Source organism: Drosophila novamexicana, unplaced genomic scaffold (assembly GCF_003285875.2).
Source record: "Drosophila novamexicana strain 15010-1031.04,08,12 unplaced genomic scaffold, DnovRS2.1 tig00000564-arrow-pilon, whole genome shotgun sequence".
NCBI classification, from domain to species: Eukaryota; Metazoa; Arthropoda; class Insecta; order Diptera; family Drosophilidae; genus Drosophila; species Drosophila novamexicana.
Window position 1 is genome coordinate 1,482,573 of NW_020824810.1, and position 26,825 is coordinate 1,509,397.

A 26,825-nucleotide genomic window follows, 5' to 3' on the forward strand; every position below is an offset into this window, starting at 1 on the left:
TAAAAGAATTGAAATCAACTTACTTGAGCTAAGATAAGGCACGTTCTATAAGTAAAACACAAGCTTGGTCGTGCGGCATGCTGCTGACTCAACAATATTATTGCGTTTGTGTTTATGCACTCACCCGCTTTGTTGTAGTCCTAATGGAAACCCCCACAAATGACGATATTTTATCTGCAAGCTATACCATTTTCGACTCAATCTGAACGGGCGACAATTGGCCGCAAGTCTCAGTTGCAAACTTATTATGGACGAGGCACCGCACGCACATGAGAAGCTCGTCGCAAAATCCAGTCGGCACAGCGATGACCCGGAAACGGGTCTCAGCACTCCCATCAGCACTCCCAGCAGCAGTTCCAGTGAGGCCAGCCTCGACAGCCACGACGACCCCATAGTAGCTGCAATGGGCAACGAGCAGAACGTGGAGCCAATCGAACCAGCTGCCAATCCATGTGCTCAGCCAAGAACCTTTCTTTTGGAGCCGCTGATTCTAATTCTGCTCTTCGCCTACAATTTCTCATGTGGGTTGCGCAAGATGTACAGGTTAAACATGTTAAAGCATATTATTCGTATATTTCAGCAACCATATTGAAATCTCAAATCATCTATCAGAGCTGCACGGCGGGTTTTGGTTATCCGGAAGCGGTCTGCAGCTTGCTGGGCACCAAAAACGCCAACAATGAGACCAAACGTATTGAAGCCGAGGTCCAGCCATATGCAGCGCGTGTATTCCTGACCATCAAGATCGTCGAGTGCATTGTTCCAGCCTTTTGTGGCTTGTTCGTGGGCGCCCTGGCGGATCGCTATGGACGCAAGCCCCTGTTGCTGGCTTCCTATTTGGGTGAGTCTGTCTGTTTGTTATCTTTGTGAGCTTTGTGAGCTTAACTCGCAGACAGAGATGCCTCTTCTTCTCTCTTGTAGATCATCTTCTAGTCGGACAAACTCAACTAGCTCACCCTTGTTATTCATTTATTTTCAATCTTTCTTCCAGGCTATGCACTGCAGTACATACTTTCAGCTTGCATTGCCTATCTGGCCATGCAGCTCAATGGCCTGGTCAGTCCTTGGTTCTATGTGATCACCATAATTCCACTCTCGTTGCTGGGCAGCAGCGTGACCTACTCCGTGGCCGCGGTTTGCTTCATAGGCGACGTCTCCACGGGCAAAATGAGATCCTACAGGTGATAAGCCCCTTACCTGTACCCTATATGCATATAAATCTGTGTGCTCTGCCAAACAGAATGATCGCCTACGAGCTGTGCATCTATGTGGGCTTACTGTTTGGCAGCTTTGCCTCTGGCTACGTTTACGAGGCGACCAATGCTTACATCATCTTTGTCATATCGGCCTGCTCCATATTATTTGCCCTGTTCCTGATGGCCGTCCTGCTGCCCGAGAGTCTGACCCAGCGGCAGCTGTCCGAGGGATTTGTGCTGCTGGATTTGTGGCGAAGCAGCGCGAGAGCACGCGAGCACAAGGATCGTTCCATACTGGTGCTGCTCATCTGTGTATTGCTGCTAACGGCATTTGTGTCTGGTGAGTGAAAAAAGGATTCACCTCACCCAGCGACATACGCTCAAACGAAGTTCGAGCTGCTCGAGCTGGCAACATGTTCGAGTTCGAAACGAAGTCGACTTAGCACGAGCCTCGCATTTTCGGGGCCTTGCCCCTCCAAAAAGGCTCTAGTGGCCCGTAAACCGATTTATTTCATTTCAGATGGCAGCAATTCGGTATTCTATATGTTTATGCGTGCCAAGTTCCATTGGACGGTGCGCGAGTTCACAAGCTACGAGTCGGTGAGCATTTTGGTGCCAGCCGTGGCTGGTTCCGGCGGCATATTGTTTCTATGGTCGCTGCGCCAGGTGGGATTTACAAATGATATAAATTATTTATATGTATCTTAAGATAATATTTGTTGTTGCCATTGCAGTGCAGCAAGTCGGCAATTCTGTGGCTGGCCCTCATCTCGCTGCTGAGTCATGCGGCGAGCAGTCTGATGAAAGCGTTCGCCTTCGTCGACTGGCAAATCTATCTGGCCATTGGCTTGGGCATATTCAAATCTCTGGTGAATCCCATGTGCCGCACCATGATAACGAACCTGTTGCCAGGCGAGGAGCGCGGTGCGTAAATCTATTAAAATTAATCTTTGAGGTACATTTATGGCTCATCACTCGATTGATTTACATTTGTATCTATATTTTCGTTTGTTTTAAATGTATCTTTGAGATACATTTGTATCTTGTCTCGTTCGTTTAAAATGTATCTTTGAGCACCTTTTGTATCTCTTCAGTTAAAATCTATCTTTCAGATACATTTGTATCTTTTCTTTGATTCATTCGAAATGTATCTTTGAGCTACATTTGTATCTGTTTCGTTCGTTTAAATTGTATCTTTGAGATACATTTATGTCTTTTCTTTCCTTCAGTTAAAATCTATCTTGCAGATACATTTGTATCTTTTCTTTGATTCATTTGAAATGTATCTTTGAGCTACATTTGTGTCTTTTCTTTCGTTTAGTTATCTTTTCAGTATCTTTCCTTAGATTTGTTTGAGTGTATTTTTGAGCTACATTTGTATCTTTTCTTTCGTTCCTCCAAAATGTGTCTTTTCTTTCGTTCGCTTGAAATGTATCTTTGAGCTACATTTGTATCTTTTCTTTCTCTTTTAAGGCAAAGTCTTTGCGATGCTTAGCGTGCTGCAGACGCTCTCCCCGTTCGCCTCCTCCACACTGTATATAATATTTTACACGCTCACATTGAGCAGTGCGCCGGGTTTGTTCAATCTAATCAGCGCCAATTTATTTGGACTCGCGATTATTTTGCTGCTGTGCGTGTCCAATTTGTTAATAGATTTATGCAAATATTATTATGCTAAATAATCGTTCTTGTTTATTACTTTCAGCGTGGTCTGGCGCAAGAAAGCCTCGCATCCCGCACACTACGAACCCATTTTCAAGTGATATCTCAACCATAAAGCTGATATTAAGCAAAAAAGAAAAGAAAGAACTGAATTCGCCAGTCATTCGGCAAATTCGCACATCAATTATACAAATTGGCTAATATGCCATATACAAATATCTATTTACGTATTTGCACATTATAAACAAAAAAAAAACCACCAACCAATGTGTGAAGTCTAGATGTGTACTTAAAGGGGGAGTTTTTTATTGACCAACATTCGGTACCATAAAAAAGCGGACACACAGGCAAATAACATGTGTAATTGCGCTTGCCATTTGCCACATTTTACATTAATTTAAAAAAAAATCGAAATATTACTAAACAATTTTCGATTCGACTTCAGATATGGGTTAATATAACAGCACGCTTCGACGGGCTGCTACTCTGTTAATTTCCAGGCAACGGCGTGTGCGCAGTCACTTGACAAACTCTTCCAATGCAAATACATATATATATATATATATATATATATATATGTGGATGGATGGGCATGAAAACAAATAAATATAAATATAATAAACACAAATAAATAAACTTCCCAGCAAACTGAGTGGTGTTAACTTCATGTTAAATTGAGCGCTAATTTCATTTGCTAATTTTAAATTAGATGTTTTTTTTTGCACCCTTGATTTAAAAGAATAATGTTCAGTTCGACATTTGATTAATTATCTAGATGCTACCCCTAGCACGGCCTGTTTCAGCTACGATTGGGAGTTTATTTATATAATATATATATATATATTGTTAAAAGCAGTTGTTTTTAATCTAAACAGTCAGCATTAGTCGTTGTTAAATGGCATTTGTTAAGAGTTTTATTTGCGATGGAACCCTCCTGCGGGCCTTGGCTTTGGCGCGTGCGAACTGCACGAACTGGCCGAAAAGAAAACGAAACAAACAAACTGAGGCTTAGCAGAGTTTCTGGGCCTAGACAAGCGACAGGTGCTGCAGGTGATAAGGCGGGACGGCGGGGAAAATACTTATTTAAGCCGTCAACGCAGTGAAATCGAATTTAAACGAATCGGAAACGTTGCCGTCGCCGTATCAAGCTGCTGTTCGGGGTCCAACAACAGACCCAACCATAACTCAATAGTCGGGAACGGAATTTTTCTGAGCAACAACAGACATCGCAGTACACGCGATATACAAAAATATATATATACATATGCGCATATATCGAAAATCTACAACTAGAACATTGGATTTTTGATGAACAAGTGTTGTGGAATATTTCTGTGCTGCTTTAGTTTTAGTTCTATTTGACGTGGGTTTTCCTTCCGTTTTTTTTCCGTTTTACCTTTGTGGCCGCATATATAAACGCTCGGACTTAACGTTAGAGGCTCATTTCGAGAATCCAACTCCGATTGTAAATAGTTGTCGCGCCGGGCTTCATATTAAACGGCAAAGCATCCAGCCCGATATGACAGTTAATGCTGTGTACATAAGTGTATAAATGTATATAAGTGTATAGCGTATACGTAATTTGAATTAGGCTGTGACGTGCTCATTGTGATAAGTTGCTGTTTGTGTGCGCCTCTTGCCATTGTTTAAAGTTTTGCCAGCATCTAATTAATAAACATATAATGTAACTACGCGGAATTGGCTGAGGTCTTGATTCCGTTGAACTTGCAAACAAAATATTAAACCAGTATTTGATTCGCGACTTGCGGCTGACAATTCGAATTCTAAAAGCTGCCCAAAATGGTCGAAAAAGTCGCACACATCTTGACACTGAAGCGTCTTCGCAGTTTCCAATGGCATCGCATCTTTCATATGTTCTACATCGAACCGGTCGTCTTTATGCTCTTATTTTCGCTCACATTGTCCAGTAAGTGCTTCAAATTAGCATTATTTATATGCATTAGCTATTCCGCAGTGTTATTCCCCAGATACCATCCTGAGGAACCAGATCATCTACCAGACCTGTACGGTGATCTTTCGCTACAATGTCAGCGACTGCAAATTGCTGGACGATAAAAATGCCAGCGCCGAGATAAAGGTTCGCACATCCAAAGCTCGAGCTTACGTTTAGCTACGTTTTAAGAAGCATTCAGCTATAATCTGTGCTAAGCAAGCTAATTCAGCTATTTTCAGCTAGTTTTTTGGCAACACTGTCGTCTTTAGGTATATTAGGTACTATATCGTATAATTTTACAGGCAATTGAAACGGAACTGCAGCCATATGTGGCAAATCTATTTCTATCGCGCACGCTGCTGGAGAGCATTGTTCCCGCTTTTTGTGGCCTCTTTATTGGCTCCTGGTCGGATCATTATGGACGCAAGCCGCTGCTCACAGTATCGATGATAGGTACATATCAACTATATACATATATACTATGTGTGTGCAGTGTAATTCAATAGCCTGTTTAGGTTTTGCCCTCTCGTTTCTGGTCACATCGGCCATTTGCGAGCTGTCCAGCTATTACGTGATCAATCCCTGGTGGTATATTGCGGCCGCGGTGCCGCATTCTCTGCTCGGCGGCAATTGTGTCTTCTCCGTGGCGGCCCTGTGCTTCATCTCGGACATAACGGATACCAAGACGCGTCCTTATCGGTAGGTTACAAGTAGGAAAGCCCTGCAAAGAGTTAGCCAAAACGCGTCACGAACAATTAGATCGAGCCGATCGAGTCGATCGAACTGTTCAAGCTCGAACATGTTGCTGTCGCGAGTAGCTCGAACTTCGTTTGAACAAATACATTTTAAGGCAAATGAATTAACCGCTGCTGAGCTCTTTAAAAGACCATAGTCTTTGACAAGGTTGAAGCTAATCCAAAGTTTTTTATCCCAGCATGATCTTCATGGAGTCGCTGTTCTTCATTGGGCTCACAAGCGGCTCGCTGTTGTCTAGTTTCGTTTATGCGGCAACCAATGCGGCCACGACCATTGGCATCTCGGGTTGCATAACCACATTGGGCACACTCTTTGTCATATTCTTTGTGCCGGAGAGCCTGCATATACGGCAGACGCAAGAGGCCAAAGAGGCTGCCGCAGCCGCAACCAGCGGCGAGAAGGAGATGCCCATTACGGCGTCTGATCTGCAGCCGGAATGCATGTCCATTGACTGTCCGCCCATCTTGATGAATCCCGATTTCGAGTCAGAACAGAAGAAACATGTCCATCAGCTGCCCACACCGGCCACGCCCAACATGACATTCGATGAGGATCTGCTGGCGAAATATGTGGAACAGCTGCCGCCCAAGGTAAAGGCCAGAGCACAAGCCCAGTCCAAGCAGCAGCCGGATGCCAAAAAGGCTGGCCTCTTCAGCTTTTCACACATCCGCGAGATGGTTAACACCTGCACCAAGCCACGTGAGAATCATGCGCGCGCAATTATTTGGCTAGTCACATTGGCCATGTGCCTGTCCATCTTTGTCTTTGGTAAGTTGAACAGGACTCATTTGAAAATAACTAAAAAACAAGGTATATTGCTGTTGTATATACAGAGAGGAAGTAGAAAGTAGCTTAAATTGAATTCCAATTCCAAACGAAGCACAGCAATTGAAAGCTGACTACAGGGTAGCGACTAGTCGGTCACATTAAATAACTCTCTGCTCTTTTCAGACGGCGTCATGACGGTCATGTATTTGTTTGTGCGCGAAAAGTTCCACTGGTCCGTGCGAGATTACACATTCTACGAGACGGTTAGCCACCTGGTGCCCATGGTGGGTGCACTCATCGGATTTCTGATACTGCGCAAGGTGGGCTATACTATATATGGTGTATAATTGGGATGATCTTAGAGGTTAAGTATATTTGCAGATTTTTCGCCTGTCGGTGGTCACACTGGCGATGCTCGCGTTCGCCTCGGAAATACTCAAGAATATGGCCAGGGGCTTTTCGACGCAGCCCTGGCACATGTACCTGTCCGTCGTCTTGGGCGTCTTTCGGTCCATTGGCGGGCCCATGTGCCGCACCATTGTCTCAAATATAGTACCTGCCTCAGATTTGGGTGAGTTTTCGATTAATTTGTATGATTTGGCGTTTTCTAGTAATTAATTGACTGGCTTTCGCGTTGTTTTGCAGGAAAAATTTTCTCAATTAAAAATGTTTTGCAATCGTTTGCACCTTTCGGTAAGGACTAACAGGTCCAGCTTTTAATTATTGTTAATTAATTTCGATTTTGCGCTTCCAGTGGCCGCACCGCTCTACACGTTCATCTACAAGTGCTCGCTGGGTTATTATCCGGGTCTCTTTAACTTTGTCAGCGCGGGCCTGTATCTCATGTCGTTCATATTTATCGGGTAAGTTGCGCCGATTCTGGGCCGATTTGTGTACGCCTTAATGCTAATTGTTGAAACATTTCTGCAGCTGTGTGCTACGCATTAAGTTTATGCATCAAGAATACTACGCCAAGGTGCTAAAATAAGACAAACAACCGTTCCGATGTGATCCGCTTATGTAGTACATCCCATTAGCCTAGTATTTATGACTAATTGTATTTAATCGTGTGTGTGATGTGGTTGCCCAAAGCGCCGTTTCTCTAATAAGAAATAAACTTAACGAGTAGTTTGAAACTAGAAAAAAACAAACAAATAATACAAACAGATCTCAAAGACACCCTTTCTGATGGTGTGTGATGTGTGCACATTTATATTATTTGTATCGACAGCTCATTTGAATTGTGCGTGTTTAACTGCCAGGGCTGCACGTTTACATTATTTAAAGCCCTTTTGAATTGCGTGTGTTTAACTGTCAGGGTTGCACGTTTACATTATTTAAATCGACAGCCCTTTTGAATTGTGTGTGTTTAACTGTCAGGGCTGCAAGCTAACATTTTGAACTAGCTCTTCGCCTTTGTGAACCCGGCTTTGGTTAAAAGTTTCAAAATTGTTATGAAATAATTCAGTTTTAAATTTATTGCCCGTTCTACTGAAAATATTGCAAATCATTTAATATTTTCATATAGAAATTGCGGGCCACATTTTAAATGTCTGTTTTTTTGATGAGTACAAAGCAGATGTGCATATAGAAATTACGGCCCAAGCTAATAATGCTTTGGTACTGGTTCTCCTTAACTGGTTCTGGTTACGGTTCGGCATATATATATATATATATATATATATATATAAACCAGTTTAATGTCTTTTAAAGGGTTATATCATACATACAAATGAAAATGCAGTTGTTTTTATTTAATTTTAGTTGCTCTGTATAATTTGATTGGTGTCATTCCCTATAATATTATATGTATATATGTTCAGTTTATAAAAACTCTATATGTATTTACACTGTCAGTTCCGATGGGCAGTTACAAATAGACTGAAAAACAATGTACAATAACAATTACAATTAGGTTTCGAACAAAAAAGATAAATATCATGATAATACTTTACACACTGATATAAAAACTGATTCTATATACTGTACAAAAAAACTGTCTAGGCATCACAAATAGCAAGTCGGATATTTAAGGTATTTTAATTGAACTAAGCCAAGCAGAGACGAGATGGTTAGCTGCCTATGACCTTGTAGGCGCTGGCACTGCCCATCGACTTCTGTATGCCAAAGATGATGCTGCAGAAAAGACAGATATTTGTATTTAAATAATTGATAATAGATTTCATGTAGACCACTTACGCCATTAGAATGTAGCACAGAAAGAATAGGCCGGCGCTAATGAAGTTGAATGCGCCCGGATAGTTGGCAACCGTCGCCTTGTAAACAGCCGTATAAATCGGCGCAGCGCCGAGTGGTGAAACCATTTCCATTGATGTGGTCAGAGCAAAGATTTTGCCTGTTAATAATAATCATTAGTCATTAGAGTATCATCATCAATTGTTGCAGTCGAACGAGTCATGGCTATTTCGGTTGTGTTCGAGCTCGAACATGTTGCAGACTCGATCAGGTCGAACATCGTTTGAACGATCGATTGAGTATCTGGCTGTGATAGCTACTCACCCACATCCGTTGCCGGCGCCACATGAGATAGTATGGCACGACACATGGGTCCCAGGACGCCGCGCATCATGCCCAGCGTCATGCCCAAATACATTTCCCACCAATAGTGCGCGGTGGCGCGCACTGTGCTCTCCAGCACACAGGCGGCCAGGGCGAGCAGAGCCATGCTGATGATGGACACCTTGAGCACGCGACGCAGCACAATCATGCCGGCCACGCTGCCAATTATTTGGATAACAATGCGCGCCGCATTAAACTGGCTGATGTCCTTGATGGTCCAGTCGAACTGTTCGCGCATGAACAGCACGTTGACCGTGTTCTCGCCCTCCATGTTGAATATGGTTATGGTCAGCGCCACCATGGTCAGCCAGATAATGGCCCGATCGTAGTTGGCACGCGGCAGAAAGCAGGTGCGCACGAGATCCTTGACCAGACCGAAGCGAAAGAATTCGCGTACACGTGAGCCCCTATGCATATCCTCGTCCGGCAAGCTCTCCGGCACAAGGAAGTACACATAGAGCAGGCCCAGGAACATAAAGCCGGCGGCAATGCCAAAGAGTGTGACCGCATCCGTCGCCGCATATATGTAACCGCTGGCCACATTACCCACCATCATGCCGGTGCACAGCGATGCCTCATTCAGCACCATGCTAAAAATATGCCCGATGATTACGAAGCAGTTGCAAGGGGGGGCGGGGGGGATTCAACTCACCGCAAAGCGCGCTTGCGCTCCTTGGCCACATCCGAGATGTAGCAATATATGCCTGTGATTAAAGCGCAAGTGCCGCCGCTTAGAACCGAGGGCACCGAAGGCAGCAGATACCACCAGGGACTGATGTTCTGGAACGTGGTCACCTCACCGATGGCCATCAATATTGTACCGCCGGCCACGTAGCCTGGAAGGTTTAAGGTAACATTAATTGAAAGTGCACGGATTTGGCATGTTTATTGGCAGCGGCAACCTGTGAAGACCGTCAGCAATATGGGACGTCGTCCAAATTTATCCGACCAGGGTCCAATGAAGAGGCTGACAAAGGCGGGTATTATGCTCTCCAGGAGCGATATGGCCATTGTTATGTCCGCCGAATAGCCCTGAACTGTAATTTCCAGCCTCTGCAAGTGTAAAACAATTCGTGAATAACAATTATAGGAACAACTGTTTTGACATGCAACTTAAATGATTCATTGCGTTCCATTATGCACGGCTAGGCCGAAATATCCCTTCGATCGATTATTTTCCCGATAAGCCCAACAATTAGTCATGCATTCTTGAATGTTTACTTGCCCGTCCCCCGCCCCCTCTCCCGCCCCTGTTTAGAACTGGGACAATAGCTTTGTGCCAGATTCCAATATGTCTACAGATGTGTCCGAGGCTTATCTCTCGACTCGAACAATAGATCGTCGAATAGTTGCTTTGATTTGATTTCTTGATGATGCTTTGTGAAGGCAACGAAACACTTTGTGTAGCTAATCGCCCGCATGAATATGAATTGGAGTATCTGGGTATCTGAATGAATAATAAATTCGCATAACAAACGCCCTTTGAGATAAGAAGAAGAGAATATATATTATTATCGGATCGCCGGAAGTTTAAGCCATTCGTTCTTCATTTTTGGGTAGACGTACAGCAAGGCTCCTAATTGACGAATTCACACATATTCCCATATATAGGATATTTCTCACATTTCGTTCCAAGTGATAACAGTCTGTGTATATGTATTTAAGTGCACGATATATAATTACGATGTCATGCTTTAGTAAACATGGGCTTATATCGTATCGTATATCGTATACTATATAAGATAATTTATGGTGTTTATTTAAACTTACTTTTGTAGCTTCCGAACCGCGATCGTTGCCCAGCAGCGGCTCGCAGTCGGTTTCATTGTAGTGCATGATCGTCACACAGGTTTGGTACAGAATTTGATTCTGTAGGACCGCCCCTAAAACACATACAGTGAGCTATTAGTATAACGTACTAAATCGTATTGTCATTTAGTTTACGCACCGATCAAGCTGCGGCCCATGAATATGAGAAACACGGCAGGCTCCAGTATGAACCATTTGGTGGCCAGGGCTGAGCCGTTGTGTTCCGCCAGGGCTGGCGGAGCCTCGGCGTCTGCCTCCGAGCGGGCAGCATCAAGTAGGCGTGGCGCAGCCTCCTCATGCTCAACGTCAGCCACGGACTCGTTTACCAGGGGTGAGGTGTTCATTTTATTTTATTGCATCAGCGTTCGCTTTTAAATATTAAATTGTTGTCAATTTAACAGCTGTTCGATTTGTTTAAACAAAGGAACTAGCAAATCATGATGCGTTGTTATTAAAACAAAACAATTTAATTCGTTTATCTCGCAGTCGCTGCGCGTCGAGCTCAATTCAGCCACTGACACGGTTCGCGCTCTTTAGAATTTGCGACGTTAACGCTTTCGAAGTGTGCGTGTGTGTGTGCGTGAGTAATTTAGCGTAACGAAGCTTGTGCCCTGCTGCGTTTACACTTCAGCCAATACTAGTTAATAATATTATGTTCACTTGTGCACATTAACCCATTCAGCGCTTCACAAACTTTCTAAAAACAAAGCTTCGCATTCGCAGCAACAGCTGTTTTTGTTTACCATGTCATTTTGAGTAAATCGCTGCTGCTTGGCGCGTAATGTGCCGTTCCCACTTGTCGCGTTTTAGCGTGAACCACTTTTAGTTCATTTTCAACTGTACCCTCCCAGCCTTAGTAAAAACAATTTGATTTTTAGAGCTTTATGTTTTTACTTAAAGGTGTGCAAAAAATTAAACTAGGCGCAAATTTTAGTAGCGTCGACGATCGCGCTCATTGCGTGAATCTCTTTCCCGATGCTCATAGCGGCTGCTGCGTTCCCGCTCCCGTTCACGTTCACGCTCACCGTTCCTTTCCCGCTCACCGTTCCGTTCTCGCTCACCATTCCGGTCGCGTTCTCTGTCACCATGTCGCTCTCGTTCTCGTTCCCGCTCGCGATCCCTATCCCGTCTGTCGCGTTCTCCGTCCCGCCTGTTCTCATTGCGTCCAGATTGCCGGCGATCGTAGTCGTCGTTGTAGTTGCTGCTGTGGTTCTGTGTGTCCCGGTTGCGCACACGATTGCGCTGGCGGTCATATTCCTCCAGTTCATCGTAGTAGTCCCTGGAGCGTGCATTGCTGCTCGGTGCACCGCGCCTATCTCTGTCCCGCTCTCGACTGCGCGATTTGGATTTGGAGCGGCCCCGGCGCGGACGTCGCACTGAAGTTGTCGAACTGTTCTTCTGGCGAGCGGACTCCTGCTCCTCAGAGTCTTTGGCCTCATCCTCGCTAGGCACCTCGTCATCCAGATCCTCGTCCAGCACCGACACCTTGGGCTCCAGTTCGTTATTCTCCTCCAGTATGGAACGCTTCTGTATGCGCGGCAATATAATGTCACACACACGATCATTGCGCAACAGTTCATCTATATACTCGTCCATATAGACGATCTCGAACTGACCGGCACGATTCTGTCGACGCAGCTTCCGATTGTCTATGTAGAGGGGCTCGAGATATTTGTAGCAGTCGATGGCGGCGCCGGTGAGGCGCAAATAGAAGGCGCCCAGAGCGCGTACATATTTGAACTCCTCGTTCTTGATGAACTCCACCACAATGTCCTTCTCCGGCTGGATCTGCAGCATTTTCAGTGTGAGGCACAGGAACTGGGTCGGCTTGATGTTGCCGCCGTAGACGCCGCCAACGAAACGCAGCTCCATGGCCTTGTCCACCAGCAGTTCGGCGGTAAGTGCAAAGCATTGCTCCTTCCAGTACTTGGAATCATAGATGCGTGAACGTATGATCTTCTCGATGAGATACTGCGGATTGGTGCCGTGCACGTTTTTCGCCTCTTTAACTGTGCGATTTGCCATAATTCGTGTGTGTTTTGTTTTTAATGCATTACAGCGGACAACCCTGTTCTGCAATTGGCTCCAGGGCTGGCGAATAAAATGGCTTAACAGCAGCAAGGCTGCATGCTGCCTATCGGTTTCAAATCATATGTGCTATTGGCTGCAGATGTTGTATTACGTGCGTCAAATTAGCGGCGGTGACTTAGCGTCGAATTTTGGTACTTGTTATCGGAAAACTATCGGTCACTTTCAAATGCATTTATTTATGTTTTTAAGCACGAAACCAAATAAATTTAAATGCAGAATTGCAAAAAATTAAATTATTTACTATCTACATTCATTTATTTTTGAATTTTAATTTATAATATGGGTAAACAAAGGGGTTGAAAAGTTAGGTTTTCGCCATTCTTTAAATATCTTACTTCAGGGATAATGGCCCCGAAAACCGCATATACACGATTGAAGTCTATAGTTTCACCTATCCAATAGTGAAAAATTATAAAAACCGATCAGCACGTTTTTAAGATATTTGTACTACAGTGCAGCAACCTCGTTGCTAGCCCCATACAAAATGACCGTAAAAAATCACCCTTGCACTTGAACCCTAATAACTTTTCTCAGGGATAATGGCCCTCAATGCACGGTATACCAACTTGAAGATACATGTTTAAGGAAGCTTTACGCATTAATTCTAAGCAAATCGATCAGCCAGTTTTTTAGAAAAATGGCAAAATGTAAGCACACCTCATGTTGTTCATTCAAAATGCCTATCGAGCTACTAGCTCCAACGGGAACCGAACCACTGCTCGGAATCAGTGTTGAACAATGTTATAAAGTATTGGGCGGGAACAAATTAATTCAAAATACTTGTATATGAAAGAGAAATGCAGTAATATATAAAATAATTGTCATTTTACAATAAAACATTATCTTTGGTAAAATAGACTGCTGCAAAAGACGACACCTATGCATTTAAGTATTTATGCACGTATCATAACGAAAAGGTGGCAATATTTCAACCTATATTATTCTATTTCTCCGATAATGGCCCCAAATGCACGGTAGTTTAACATATAGATCGCGAATTATCAATCATTTTGCTTTTTACATCAAGAAAATCGTCCAGCCAGTTTTAGAGAAATTCGCATTTTTCTATTTTTCTTATTATACCCTCTGTTATGCAAAAAAAACTAGCTGGCAACATTACATACTTAACATATTCATTTATCAAAATGGCGACGATATTTCGACCTTTATTATTCTATTTCTCCGATAATGGCCCCAAATGCACGGTAGTTTAACATATAGATCGCGAATTATCAATCATTTTGCTTTTTACATCAAGAAAATCGTCCAGCCAGTTTTAGAGAAATTCGCATTTTTCTATTTTTCTTATTATACCCTCTGTTATGCAAAAAAAACTAGCTGGCAACATTACATACTTAACATATCATTTATCAAAATGGCGACAATATTTCGACCTTTATTATTCTATTTCTCCGATAATGGCCCCAAATGCACGGTAGTTTAACATATAGATCGCGAATTATCAATCATTTTGCTTTTTACATCAAGAAAATCGTCCAGCCAGTTTTAGAGAAATTCGCATTTTACTATTTTTCTTATTATACCCTCTGTTATGCAAAAAAAACTAGCTGGCAACATTACATACTTAACATATTCATTTATCAAAATGGCGACAATATTTCGACCTTTATTATTCTATTTCTCCGATAATGGCCCCAAATGCACGGTAGTTTAACATATAGATCGCGAATTATCAATCATTTTGCTTTTTACATCAAGAAAATCGTCCAGCCAGTTTTAGAGAAATTCGCATTTTACTATTTTTCTTATTATACCCTCTGTTATGCAAAAAAAACTAGCTGGCAACATTACAAACTTAACATATTTATGTTAGGGGCTGCCAACTTATGAAGAATGCAAACATAGAGATGTAGAATGTTTCAATATATATAAAGTATATTAATTTAATATAAATATCATGATTACATAATATTCATCGTCATGTATACTTTTACTTATTTTCACAAGCTGGCATCTTTATATATTCCATATCATTATGTTTGCATTCTTCATAAGTTGGCAGCCCCTAACATAAATATGTTAAGTTTGTAATGTTGCCAGCTAGTTTTTTTTGCATAACAGAGGGTATAATAAGAAAAATAGTAAAATGCGAATTTCTCTAAAACTGGCTGGACGATTTTCTTGATGTAAAAAGCAAAATGATTGATAATTCGCGATCTATATGTTAAACTACCGTGCATTTGGGGCCATTATCGGAGAAATAGAATAATAAAGGTCGAAATATTGTCGCCATTTTGATAAATGAATATGTTAAGTATGTAATGTTGCCAGCTAGTTTTTTTTGCATAACAGAGGGTATAATAAGAAAAATAGTAAAATGCGAATTTCTCTAAAACTGGCTGGACGATTTTCTTGATGTAAAAAGCAAAATGATTGATAATTCGCGATCTATATGTTAAACTACCGTGCATTTGGGGCCATTATCGGAGAAATAGAATAATAAAGGTCGAAATATCGTCGCCATTTTGATAAATGAATATGTTAAGTATGTAATGTTGCCAGCTAGTTTTTTTTGCATAACAGAGGGTATAATAAGAAAAATAGAAAAATGCGAATTTCTCTAAAACTGGCTGGACGATTTTCTTGATGTAAAAAGCAAAATGATTGATAATTCGCGATCTATATGTTAAACTACCGTGCATTTGGGGCCATTATCGGAGAAATAGAATAATATAGGTTGAAATATTGCCACCTTTTCGTTATGATACGTGCATAAATACTTAAATGCATAGGTGTCGTCTTTTGCAGCAGTCTATTTTACCAAAGATAATGTTTTATTGTAAAATGACAATTATTTTATATATTACTGCATTTCTCTTTCATATACAAGTATTTTGAATTAATTTGTTCCCGCCCAATACTTTATAACATTGTTCAACACTGATTCCGAGCAGTGGTTCGGTTCCCGTTGGAGCTAGTAGCTCGATAGGCATTTTGAATGAACAACATGAGGTGTGCTTACATTTTGCCATTTTTCTAAAAAACTGGCTGCTCGATTTGCTTAGAATTAATGCGTAAAGCTTCCTTAAACATGTATCTTCAAGTTGGTATACCGTGCATTGAGGGCCATTATCCCTGAGAAAAGTTATTAGGGTTCAAGTGCAAGGGTGATTTTTTACGGTCATTTTGTATGGGGCTAGCAACGAGGTTGCTGCACTGTAGTACAAATATCTTAAAAACATGCTGATCGGTTTTTATAATTTTTTCACGATTGGATAGGTGAAACTATAGACTTCAATCGTGTATATGCGGTTTTCGGGGCCATTATCCCTGAATTAAGATATTTAAAGAATGGCGAAAACCTAACTTTTCAACCCCTTTGTTTACCCATATTATAAATTAAAATTCAAAAATAAATGAATGTAGATAGTAAATAATTTAATTTTTTGCAATTCTGCATTTAAATTTATTTGGTTTCGTGCTTAAAAACATAAATAAATGCATTTGAAAGTGACCGATAGTTTTCCGATAACAAGTACCAAAATTCGACGCTAAGTCACCGCCGCTAATTTGACGCACGTTGTTGTATTTGGTTTTTTCGATAACACGATGACGCACACTTCACTGTAGACAAAAACACCAGACGACGTCTGTGGAAGAACGCAATAGGAAAAACTTAATTTAATAGAGAATTAGTGCTGTGTGCGCGTGTAAAAGGCAAAAAAACAGTATGAGCTTCTTTGGGAAAATGTTTGGTGGCAAAAAGGAGATGGCCCCAACGACAGGCGAGGCGATACAAAAGCTGCGCGAGACCGAGAACATGTTGATCAAAAAACAGGAATTTCTCGAGTCCAAAATCGAGGAGGAGTTAAATACAGCACGCAAAAATGCATCCAAAAACAAAAGAGGTAAGTGCCCGATACTACACGAAACATTAGGGATTTCCTACACAGCCACAAATCAGAGATTAAACTTATGACTCATTTTCGGTTGCCTTCTGTTTTTGTTTTTGTTGCCTTCAAATAAATATATGTATATAACAATTCCATTGCCACGCCAGAGCTAGAATTTTTAAGTAAAAAGTATTCTATATATTTCTTCGCCTTTCTTTATGCGCTCCAACATACAAACATCCGCTGGCTGCCATGGACGCACCCCCGACATATACGCATAATTATGCTAACCATAAGAACGTAATATAAACATTTACTCAATTGCAAAACTCATAGATTCGTATTCTCGTATTGGTCAAGAAAGTCTCGTAACAAAATTTGTCATCGTATCTTTGGATTCATTCGTTTGTTTACTTTAAGCGTCTCGCTCCGTTTATTTGTATTTAATTATTTTGTGTCTTCGGCAACGTTTTTGCAGTGGCTCTGCAGGCGCTCAAAAAGAAGAAGCGATTGGAGAAGCAGCTGCAACAAATCGATGGCACCCTCTCCACGATCGAGATGCAGCGCGAGGCTCTGGAGAGCGCCAACACGAATACTGCCGTATTGACCACCATGAAGAACGCCGCGGATGCGCTCAAATCCGCGCACCAGAACATGTGAGTATAGCGTATCGCACGGGTATTCCTGATTTTACTGTCTCTTTGTTTGATTTGCAGGGATGTGGACAAGGTGCACGATATGATGGATGACATTGCCGAGCAACAGGATGTGGCGCGCGAAATTTCTGATGCCATTTCGAATCCGGTCGCCTTTGGCGCCGATCTGGATGATGAGGATCTCGAGCGGGAACTCGATGAACTGGAGCAGGAGAACTTTGATAAGGAAATTATTGGCATACCAGAGCCAACGCCCACGTTGCCAGAAGCGCCAACCGAAGATTTGCCCGAGAAGGCCAAGGAAAAGAAAAAGGCAACCGTTGCGTCGGCCACCAAGCCAGAGGATGATGGTGAGTATGCGCGTGCCGTAAATACCCTGTAAACTATTTAACCTGTTTGTTGTTGCACTTTGCAGATGATCCAGTTATGCAGCAATTGTTGTCTTGGGCCAACTAAAAACACGCTATGAAATCTCCCCCCTCCTTCCCACACACACACACAAACATTGTTTTAATTGCCCGATTAACGCAAGTCAGCTCTTTTGTTGTAAATTTGAATATTCTTTATGATTAAGTGAAAACAAAAATTTATGTTGAAAAGCGCGAAATTTCAATTTGCAAATTATCACGAGCAATAATACGCATTATATATATATTTATAAATAATAGGAATGTGATTTTATAAATAATAAAATAGTCAGGCAACAAGCACACAACAATACACAACCATAACACGTAAATTCAACAAATTAATTCTGCATTGTATTCATCTAAATATATTTGAGTTTTTTGCAACCGTTTATTGAGAGCGCGTAGAACAACGATATTCGAAAATAAATTCAAATTGAACGCTTTTGTCAAATGCAGTGTTTTGTGCAGTGCTGCTAATTTAGATGTTTTTGAACTGGTTCTGAGATATCTTCAGCCGGAACCAGTTTAAAAGTTTAACGGATTTAGTTATGAACTTGTACCCAAGCTAATCTAGCTTGTTTTAGCTATGTCAAACATTGTATTCAGTTGGCAACACTGACTTTGTTCAGTGCTGCCAATTTAGCTGTTTTTGAACAACTTTTGTAAGGGCCGTCAGCCGGAACCAGTTCAAAAGCTTAACAAATTTAGTTAAGAATTTGTACCCAAGCTAATCTAGCTTGTTTTAGCTATGTCAAACATTGTATTCAGTTGGCAACACTGACTTTGTTCAGTGATGCCAATTTAGCTGTTTTTGAGCAACATTTGTAAGGGCCGTCAGCCGGAACCAGTTTAAAAGTTTAACGGCCAAGCTATTTCAGCTTGTTTTAGCTATTTCAAACATTGTATTCAGTTGGCAGCACTGGCTTCGTGAGGCGAAACAAATGCAGTGCTGCCAATTTAGCTATTTTCGAGCAGGTTCTGAGTTATCTTCAGCTACTAATTGCAGCAAGCTAATTCAGCTTGTTTTAGTTGTATTCGGCTACTAATTTCTTAGCTGCAATTGGCAGCACTGCACACTGTGGTGTATAAAACGAAACAAACGTGCTGCCAATTTAGCTGTTTTCGAGCTGTTCATAAGAAATTCTCAGCCGGAACCAGTTGAAAATTTGAACACATTTACCTATTTATTCCAAATGCGCACCTAGGCTAATTAAGCTTGTTTTAGCTATTTAAAATATTTAAATTCAGCTACTCTTAAGACTGACTTGGGCGGCCGGCAGCAGCTCTTTACGCTTGGACTGGTTATCACAAGCGTCGCTTGGCGTCGTGGTGGCGGGGGCGGGGGGCGAGGCCCTTAACTCATGCGCCATGCATATCAATTAATTAGCCGAGGTGGTGGGCCGTATTGTCTTTTTACATTTTGGCTGGGCGTGCGGTACAGGCGGATTGGGATTGGGTAATATGGCATTGATTACGACAAAAGACAAGAGTGGAAATTAGATTGCAAATCGCGCGGACAATCCACACACAACGTGGACAACGCACAGCCGTGGCCGAATCAATTCAAATTCAGTTGAATGCCGTGCGGGAAAGCGTAAGGTGCTCCAGCTCCCAGGTGGAACATCAATTAGCTAAATCGAAGCGAGTGTCATGTGCAAATACGTCTTAATTGCAGTCGCCCTAATGGTAAGTGGCTGCAATTAGCAATTAGCTTGACGCACTGCGTCCACACCAAGCACCACATTAACATTGGCCTTGTCTTTGGATATAGTGCGTGCTGCAGCTAGGCATGGTGCAGGCCACCTTCGACTTCTCGAACGTGGATCTGGTCAATTTCGAGTACTTCAAGAATCTGGACTCGCCGGAGGCGCATCCGCTGCTGGTGCACTTCCAGAAGAAGAAGGCCGTACTGGACTATATTGAGCGTCTCTTTCTGGGCAATTCACCCTTCCAGCAGCCCAGCGAAATACCCTTCGATCCGCACTTCGGACGCGCCTGGCGTTCCACGTACGAGCGCAAATTCGGACGACGCGGCGAGCGGTTGATCGCGGCGCTCGGCTCCGGCTACACGCTGCGCCAGCTGCGCCACTTTGGCGCCATACCCAGGGAATATGGCACGACGAGCTGAGCTTTTGACAAACAAAATGTGATTGTTGTATTTATGAAATAAATGTAAGTTAATTAGTTTTACACGCGACGCTTCTGTGTGGATATGTAGAGCACATTGTTGCCGCGAATGAAGGCGTCGCCGTATTTGTTCTTCAGCTGCCCGTTGACATACTCCTCGGTCTGGTCCAGCGCGATGTTCATGTAGCCATCCAAGCAGGCCAAAACGCCTATAAACATTAATTATTAATCAACAAATTAGGTTTTTCCCAGCTGCCGGCAAACAATTTGTTGTGTGTTGCCCACCTCTGTAGTCCACGCCGTTGTTGAGCTTTACAGCCACGGGTCGGCCGTGTATTTGATTGATGAACTGTGACAGTGCCTCCTTGCGTGACATTTTATCTATATTTACAAACAATTAACACGTTGTTTTAATTCAAGTTAACAATATTTAAGAAATGCCTCCTGTTTGTAGCTGGCTTTGGAAAAGTGCCATTCACAGCTCAACTGTGCCATTCACCTATTTAAGCAACACGGCACAGCAGCGATGTCTAGTTTTCAATGTTGCCACTTTGGCGCGCACATTGTTTCATTTTGAAATGCGCTTAAAGCAAAGCATTGCCAGCTAGTTTTCAATGCTGCCACTTTGGCGCGCACATTGTTTTATTTTAAAATGCGTTTAGTTTAGGTTTTTATAAATTAATTAGTACAATTAAACAAATAGTTGTTTATGTATATTTAAAGCTGCCTAATGTATGCCCTCCAGAGGTGTATAGGTTTTGTATTGGTATAAATCCGGTCCGCCATAGCCATACAGCAATTTTCCCCTGCCATTTTCATCATAGTACGGATAACGATATTTGGGCCTATTTCAATAAATTTGTTTATAATTATGATTTTCATTAGTGTTGAGTGCAATTTACCGTTCAAAGTACTGGAAGTTGGGCGCACGCGGCTGCACCGTGGCATAGGATGTGTGCGCGACAAATGCAACAATTAGTAAAATGAGCTGAAAAGGCAAGATAATCAGTTTTTGTTTTGCAATTATTGTTAAGTAAAGCCGGCTCATTAGTTCAGTGTGTCAGGCACATAAAAGCTGTAATAAATGCACATGTAATTTGGCCCAACTCTTGCATGAACATTAACAACGGTTATTGGCCACGATTATGCAATGCAAAGCGACAACAGCAACAACAAATGGCCAAACTGAGCGCAGCTTTGAGATTATGACACATTTTGTAAGCTCTTCAATTGGTCAACCTACAAGAAAGAGAGAGAGAGAGAGAGCGCGAAAGAGAGCGGAAAAGCCGCAACGATCGTTTGCGGAATTGGGCAATGGGCACATTTCAAGGTCTTTCTCTCTCTCTCGCTCGCTATCGCTGGCGAGGATCGTGCGCTGATTACAAATTACATTGGCGCGACATCAATTCAAAATGTGTCGCTGCGCTGACCAATGAGTGCAAGGCAACAACAACAACATCAATGCTCATTGTGAATTCCAGTCACATTTTCGTGCAGGCACTTTTCTTTTTGTGCGACTTTCGCGCAGGCGGCACACGGAAATTGTGTCAGCGCGCGACTATTGCTTTGGCCATGTTAATTGATGGGGTCAACAACAGCGACAAGTGAAATGCACGATGCGCGCTCTCTCAAGACTTACTGGCAGCAGCAGTGTATTTAAATTTGCCATAGCCACAAATTTTGTGAATATCCAAAACAACTGATTGGCTGGGCACGTTTCTCACGCTAACGGTAATTTGTTGCCGCAACGCGCAAAGCTGTGTTGTTAACCGCGCGCGTTTTGTTTGGTAACTGAACTTCTGTCTGAGGCCAGCGAGCGTTGCAGAGCGCCCGCTCGTAAGCTTAAAAGCTGCGCGCCAATAAAAGCTCAGCCCATGTCTGTTTGAAATCTGCTTCTGATCTAATACGTGCGCTCTTAACAGCGCTCAATGAAAGTGAAAGTCCTGACATGGGCTTGAGCAGCTCTTAAGGCGCTTCCTTGACGGAAGTTTAATAAAAGCTTTTCTAGCGGCAAGCGCAACTAATAGCTTAATTCGTCGACGTGAAGCCAGGCACGTAGCTTTTCGAGAGAGCCAGAGCGAGAGAGAGTCTGGGCGAGTGCGTTTAAGAGAGCGGCGTCGCACAGCTGTTAAAGTGCAGTGCAAAAAGCTGTAACGGAATTGAGGCCAAATTACTTTGGCTCTTTCTGGTTTGCTGTCTCTGCATGATGATCTTCATGATGATGATGATGATGATGACGAAGCCATTATGTAACTTCTGCAATGATAATGCGTTCAACCAGTTTGTGTCTTGTCTTTCTTTGTATCTTGTGCTATTTTTTGTTTGTTTGTTTTTAGTTTCTTTCCTCTATGGAAGTCTGGCGCACTTTCTTTGACAGCGACGCGTATTTATACAGTCTTTTATTTGTTTTTCTCTTAAGCCAGGTGCCACTAACCTTTGGCCACAATTTAGTTCCGTCTGCCGGTAAACACAAATTTGGTCTGCCATTAAAATGTGCCATTAAAACGCACACAAATGCGCGACAGTAATTGTTGTAGAGTACTTAATGTATTCAACTGAAGGTCGCGCTCAAAGCCAGGGTTCAATGCAGCCTCAATTATGCGGACTTATCTAATTTGTTATATTGTGTTGCGCTCATAAATTGGGCCATAGATAAACAACGCTTAAATATGCTTTTCTTACCAAACTCTATTCGTTGTTGTTGTTGCTTTTGTTGTACTTTATTGAATATTTATTTAAGCGCGCTCTCGCTCTCGCTCTCGCGCTGCCGCTCTCAGTATTTAACTGTTAGTTAGCAGTGTTGCCAGCTGCAGCTAAGACCTATGTTAAAAATAGCTAGAAATAGCTGACTTAGCTTGCAGCGATACTGTAACTTGGCATTTTCAGCCGAACACCTAACATGGGCAATTCGTAACTTAACATAACATCACTTAACATAACATAAGTTAACATAGTCAAGTCTGTTGAGAGCATCAATTTTGAAGCAGCACAATTTAGCTAGAAAGAGGCTAAGCTGGCAACCCTGTCTGGCATTCGCATAACTGTGCAACTTCTCGGCAAACAAGATGTACGAGTATTTCGTTTCGTATCTTTTTCGATATTTCTTCTTTATTTCTTGTTATTCGTGCGATATTTGCGTTGGCGCTTGGCTGCGTTTTATGCAACTGCGCGATTTCTCGGTTTCGGTTTCGGTTTTAGTGATCAATGGTCCAGTGACTCGCACGGGCCGCGCTTCAAGAAATCTAAAATCAACCAAATAAAAGCCAAAAGCCACAGAAAATGTTACAAATGAGATTTTTGTTTGTGTTTTCGTTTGCGGTAAGTGAGAGACAAGTCGCATTTGTGCAAAATATTCAAGCCATGACTCAAGCCCTTGAAAACGAAAGTTACGCTAGACTGAGATCAATAATGTGGCGCAATATTAAAAAAAAAAAAAGTTTCAAGAGCCTTGAGTAGTGCTTACTTAACTGAGCAGGTCATAAAAAATGAAAACAGTCATACCTCGATTAACCTTTTTCAAGTGCAATAACAGAGATAGAAGAAGATAGAGAAGAGAAATGGGCATAACTGTTTAATAGGGTCTCAGCGTCTCTGAGAGCTAAAGAAATTTTGAGCATAGCTTCTTCTATTCATCGCGCAGATAAGTTTTCTTTCAAGTTATCGATAACTTTTCTTTCTTGTTATCGATAAGAATTCATATCGAAATACAGTCTTTTGAACATAACTCGACGATTTTAAGAGCTAGAGACGCCAAATTTGGTATGTAGACTCTCGTTAAGACCCAGAATCTATTCTCTTCATTTTTTTTAAAAACTTCATTTTTATACGAATTTCGTAATACTCTTTTTTGAGCATAACTCGAGGAATATAGAAGCTGGAGACAGCAAATTGCGATTGTAGACTCTCGTTGAGTTATTATAGAATCACAATCTTCCACTTTCTTGATAGCACCCCACATTCTGGGGGGTGTTACTGGGGTGTTATCAAATTGAAATGCCCGTTTAATTTCGAGCTCAAATCATGCAACAATCCATTCAAACAGTTTTGATTGATGTAGGATTGGAAAGAGCATACTCTTTCTCTTGTTAACCCTTATACTGATACTCTTTCTTTTGCAGTGCACCCTGCTGCTGTTGTGCAGCCAGCCGGCTGATGGATTCATTCTGCGTCTGATCAGCGAGACGCTGCAGAACAATGTCGCCGGCGAGCCCATAACCCACGTGCGCACCGATTGGAACTTTGACCCGGAGGCGGCCAAAAAGGCGCGTTCCATTTACTACGAGGTGCGAGTCGCTACACCAGACTTGTCTGGCTGAGTATCTAATGGAATGTGGTTTTTGTTTTTTTTTTTCTAGAAAAATGGATATCGCTCTGCGAAATTTATCGAGCGCATAGGCGTGGGCCTGGATGGGCGGCACGAGGAGCGGCGGCAGGCGCAGGAGGAGCGCGACTTGGGACGCTTGAATGGCGAGCACTTTATCAACTATCCGGCTGAGATAGCTTAGCTCATAAATGAACAGTTAATAATGCATAAAGGGGGGAGAGAGGCGCATTGTCATCAGTTTAATTTGCAGCGATTAATTGTCATTAATGTGCTTCACAAGGATTTGCATAATTTGCCAACGTAACACATATGCAACATGCCACATGCCGCATTCAGCCATGCCTGGCTTATTGTAAATGGCCCTCAAGCGGGCTGGGGCTTGGGGCTGGGGCCGGGGTGTTGTTATGGTTTTAATAAACGTTATTAGCGACTGCAACTGCAACTGCAACAAATTGCGGCAATTACATTTGGCCAAAGCGAAGGCAGCTGCAGCTGCAACTGCAACGGAGGCATCAGCAAAAGCATCAGCAAAAGCAGCTACTTACTTTCATAATTTCATAATGCGGCGCATAATTGAAGCCAATTTCGCAGCCAGGCTCCGGCTGAACGAACAATCGGAACAATGCGCGCGAGACGAGGATAACAAATTGCCCAGCGCCAATAAGTAGGCTACAATAAATTGCGAAACAATTGCAGCCGCATTCTGGCAATGGAAATCGCGGGCGGAATTGGGCAGAAAACGATGAGATTCAATTGTTAAGCAAGTATATCTATTTTATTATTATTATTATTAACTTTTTATTATTACAAAGACTCTGTCTCCATGCAATTTTCATATCTTGAGGCGGTTGCCCAAAAAAGTTTCTTCTAATAAGGAATTCGATTAGATTCTTCTGGCATTGGCCTAGATTAGCTCTAATTTGTATTGTTTCTTCTGATACAAAACAGAAAGTTCATGAGTAGGCAGTGAAATGAATATCCGAAGTGCGCCTAAAGTTATGCAATTAATTGCATGCCCTTCTTTCAAATTCGTTTTATTTGTGCATTTTTCTGGAACAACTTGAATGCAACGTGAATAAATACTTTTATAACTTAATGTTATAAAATTACATTATAATTATGTTATTATCATAAAATTGAAGATTTAAACACGCCTATTTAAATTTGTGTGTTTTGCAGTTAAAATCGAAAATGGGAACGACCCAAAATACTGCAAATTTACACGAATAAATACTAATACAACTTATTCTACAGATAAATCTAAGAAATGCAGTATACAATTGAAAGTTAAAATGTAGATTTAGTGAAATTTCAATAATGTGTGTTTTGCAGTTGATATCGAAAATGGGAACGACCTAAAATACTTCATATTTACACATAAATCAGAGAAATGCATTATACAATTGAAAGTTAAAGTGTAGATTTAGTAAAATTTCAATAATGTGTGTTTTGCAGTTGATATCGAAAACGGGAACGACCCAAATGAGTGGCTACTTCTGATGAGCCCAACTCGATGTCAACGGAAATGAACTGTGTCGTGCATGCTGGCAAACTGCAGCAGATAAATCAAATTACGCGCTGGTTTTTCCGAGGGGGTGTGGCCGCGAGTGGGCGGAAATGCATAACGGAAATGACATAACAAGTGCGCGATTGGCTGCGAAATGAGGCGAAATGAGGCGCGAGCCCAATCGGCGTATGCGTAATGCAGCGAGCCGCAACGATAACACCATAAAATTGTTTAATAAATTGTTAATGCCGCATTGTAAATAAGCCGTGCGATAAGGGGCCCGACCGTGGGAATTGCAACAGTTGCGGACACTAATTTAATACGAAATCAAACAGATAAGAAAAACCCTTTCCCTTTTCCCTTCTCTCCTTCTCTCGCATTATTAAAGCCAAATATGTGTAATACAATCATAATATGATATTGGCCCACGGGACTGAGCCTGAGCCTGATCATTAGCCTTATCGACAGCCACATCAAATGAAATGTTTAATCACGAAACAAAAAAGCCAGAGAGAATATATATAGAGAAGTTGGCCCTATCGCAGCCGAGGCTTATCACCTGCCTCAATCAATTGTCCCGTTGTTGGGTATTAACTTTCATTTTGCGTCGATTCAACCTGACATCAATTGCTGTGAAAGCGGATTATTTGTCATAAAAAAATACATAAATATATAAATGTTGTGTGCTCCAAAAGGTGGGGAGTGGCTGGGTGGGTGAAGGGGGTTGCATTGATTGGTGGGATGGGGGGGGGGGGGGGGGGGTTTATTTTTTGTTGTAGGGTGCATTAATGCTCTCATATCATTAGCCTGTTATTTGAATTGGTTTCGTTTTTAATGCATTGATTTATAAAATATACACGTAAACATACAGTGAACACCCCAATTGTGGAACGTTCTATGGGACTGGCATGTTATTGTAAAATACACACGTAAACATACAGTGAACACCCCAATTGTGCAACGTTCTATGGGACTGGCATGTTATTGTATTTCTTCTAGCGTAAGAGAAAGTATTTCTGGTAAAAATTCGTAATTTTTAACTTACAGTGAAACTTGCATTTAAGGAACGTTCTATTTGACTAACTTAATTCCATATCTGTGAACGTACAGTGAAAGCTCCCAATATGAAAC

At 42.0% G+C, this 26,825-nt stretch overlaps 9 protein-coding genes across 10 annotated transcripts; 5 read left to right on the forward strand and 4 right to left on the reverse strand.

Moving 5' to 3' along the window:
• Positions 1-247: 247 nt before the first annotated feature.
• LOC115762250 (tetracycline resistance protein, class C) lies at positions 248-3,360 on the forward strand. Its single transcript, XM_030704402.1, has 8 exons — positions 248-521; positions 581-841; positions 992-1,181; positions 1,241-1,536; positions 1,717-1,862; positions 1,931-2,120; positions 2,670-2,826; positions 2,902-3,360. The coding sequence occupies exons 1-8, from the start codon at positions 248-250 to the stop codon at positions 2,957-2,959; spliced, it is 1,572 nt and encodes a 523-aa protein (XP_030560262.1). The 3' UTR covers positions 2,960-3,360.
• A 645-nt stretch (positions 3,361-4,005) lies between these two features.
• On the forward strand, positions 4,006-7,482 carry LOC115762404. Its single transcript, XM_030704592.1, has 10 exons — positions 4,006-4,785; positions 4,847-4,956; positions 5,115-5,265; positions 5,328-5,511; positions 5,747-6,336; positions 6,520-6,656; positions 6,718-6,907; positions 6,982-7,029; positions 7,091-7,199; positions 7,267-7,482. The coding sequence occupies exons 1-10, from the start codon at positions 4,659-4,661 to the stop codon at positions 7,322-7,324; spliced, it is 1,704 nt and encodes a 567-aa protein (XP_030560452.1). The 5' UTR covers positions 4,006-4,658; the 3' UTR covers positions 7,325-7,482.
• Positions 7,483-8,159: 677 nt separating this feature from the next.
• LOC115762223 (proton-coupled folate transporter) lies at positions 8,160-11,409 on the reverse strand. Its single transcript, XM_030704357.1, has 7 exons — positions 10,865-11,409; positions 10,687-10,799; positions 9,819-9,969; positions 9,569-9,752; positions 8,857-9,506; positions 8,536-8,692; positions 8,160-8,472 (listed from the first exon to the last, which is right to left on the reverse strand). The coding sequence occupies exons 1-7, from the start codon at positions 11,067-11,069 to the stop codon at positions 8,409-8,411; spliced, it is 1,524 nt and encodes a 507-aa protein (XP_030560217.1). The 5' UTR covers positions 11,070-11,409; the 3' UTR covers positions 8,160-8,408.
• A 171-nt stretch (positions 11,410-11,580) lies between these two features.
• Positions 11,581-12,901, reverse strand: LOC115762224 (pre-mRNA-splicing factor 38). Its single transcript, XM_030704359.1, has one exon. The coding sequence runs from the start codon at positions 12,748-12,750 to the stop codon at positions 11,656-11,658; it is 1,095 nt and encodes a 364-aa protein (XP_030560219.1). The 5' UTR covers positions 12,751-12,901; the 3' UTR covers positions 11,581-11,655.
• A 3,489-nt stretch (positions 12,902-16,390) lies between these two features.
• LOC115762124 (charged multivesicular body protein 4c) lies at positions 16,391-17,939 on the forward strand. The gene is made up of 4 exons (XM_030704229.1): positions 16,391-16,685; positions 17,149-17,326; positions 17,387-17,676; positions 17,742-17,939. Exons 1-4 carry the CDS (start codon positions 16,508-16,510, stop codon positions 17,780-17,782), a joined length of 687 nt encoding a protein of 228 aa, XP_030560089.1. The 5' UTR covers positions 16,391-16,507; the 3' UTR covers positions 17,783-17,939.
• A 1,433-nt stretch (positions 17,940-19,372) lies between these two features.
• Positions 19,373-19,897, forward strand: LOC115762272. 2 transcript variants are annotated; one of them, XM_030704434.1, is made up of 2 exons: positions 19,373-19,422; positions 19,508-19,897. In XM_030704434.1, exons 1-2 carry the CDS (start codon positions 19,387-19,389, stop codon positions 19,862-19,864), a joined length of 393 nt encoding a protein of 130 aa, XP_030560294.1. In that variant the 5' UTR covers positions 19,373-19,386; the 3' UTR covers positions 19,865-19,897. The 2 variants fall into 2 exon arrangements, with proteins under 2 accessions (XP_030560294.1, XP_030560295.1); XM_030704435.1 differs by having other exon boundaries at positions 19,387-19,432; positions 19,524-19,897.
• LOC115762273 (U6 snRNA-associated Sm-like protein LSm6) lies at positions 19,869-20,328 on the reverse strand. Its single transcript, XM_030704436.1, has 2 exons — positions 20,149-20,328; positions 19,869-20,072 (listed from the first exon to the last, which is right to left on the reverse strand). The coding sequence occupies exons 1-2, from the start codon at positions 20,237-20,239 to the stop codon at positions 19,924-19,926; spliced, it is 240 nt and encodes a 79-aa protein (XP_030560296.1). The 5' UTR covers positions 20,240-20,328; the 3' UTR covers positions 19,869-19,923.
• A 172-nt stretch (positions 20,329-20,500) lies between these two features.
• On the reverse strand, positions 20,501-21,648 carry LOC115762205. Its single transcript, XM_030704330.1, has 3 exons — positions 21,503-21,648; positions 20,766-20,851; positions 20,501-20,708 (listed from the first exon to the last, which is right to left on the reverse strand). The coding sequence occupies exons 1-3, from the start codon at positions 21,530-21,532 to the stop codon at positions 20,591-20,593; spliced, it is 234 nt and encodes a 77-aa protein (XP_030560190.1). The 5' UTR covers positions 21,533-21,648; the 3' UTR covers positions 20,501-20,590.
• Positions 21,649-23,010: 1,362 nt separating this feature from the next.
• Positions 23,011-24,592, forward strand: LOC115762288. The gene is made up of 3 exons (XM_030704452.1): positions 23,011-23,181; positions 23,982-24,146; positions 24,219-24,592. Exons 1-3 carry the CDS (start codon positions 23,143-23,145, stop codon positions 24,366-24,368), a joined length of 354 nt encoding a protein of 117 aa, XP_030560312.1. The 5' UTR covers positions 23,011-23,142; the 3' UTR covers positions 24,369-24,592.
• Positions 24,593-26,825: the final 2,233 nt, after the last annotated feature.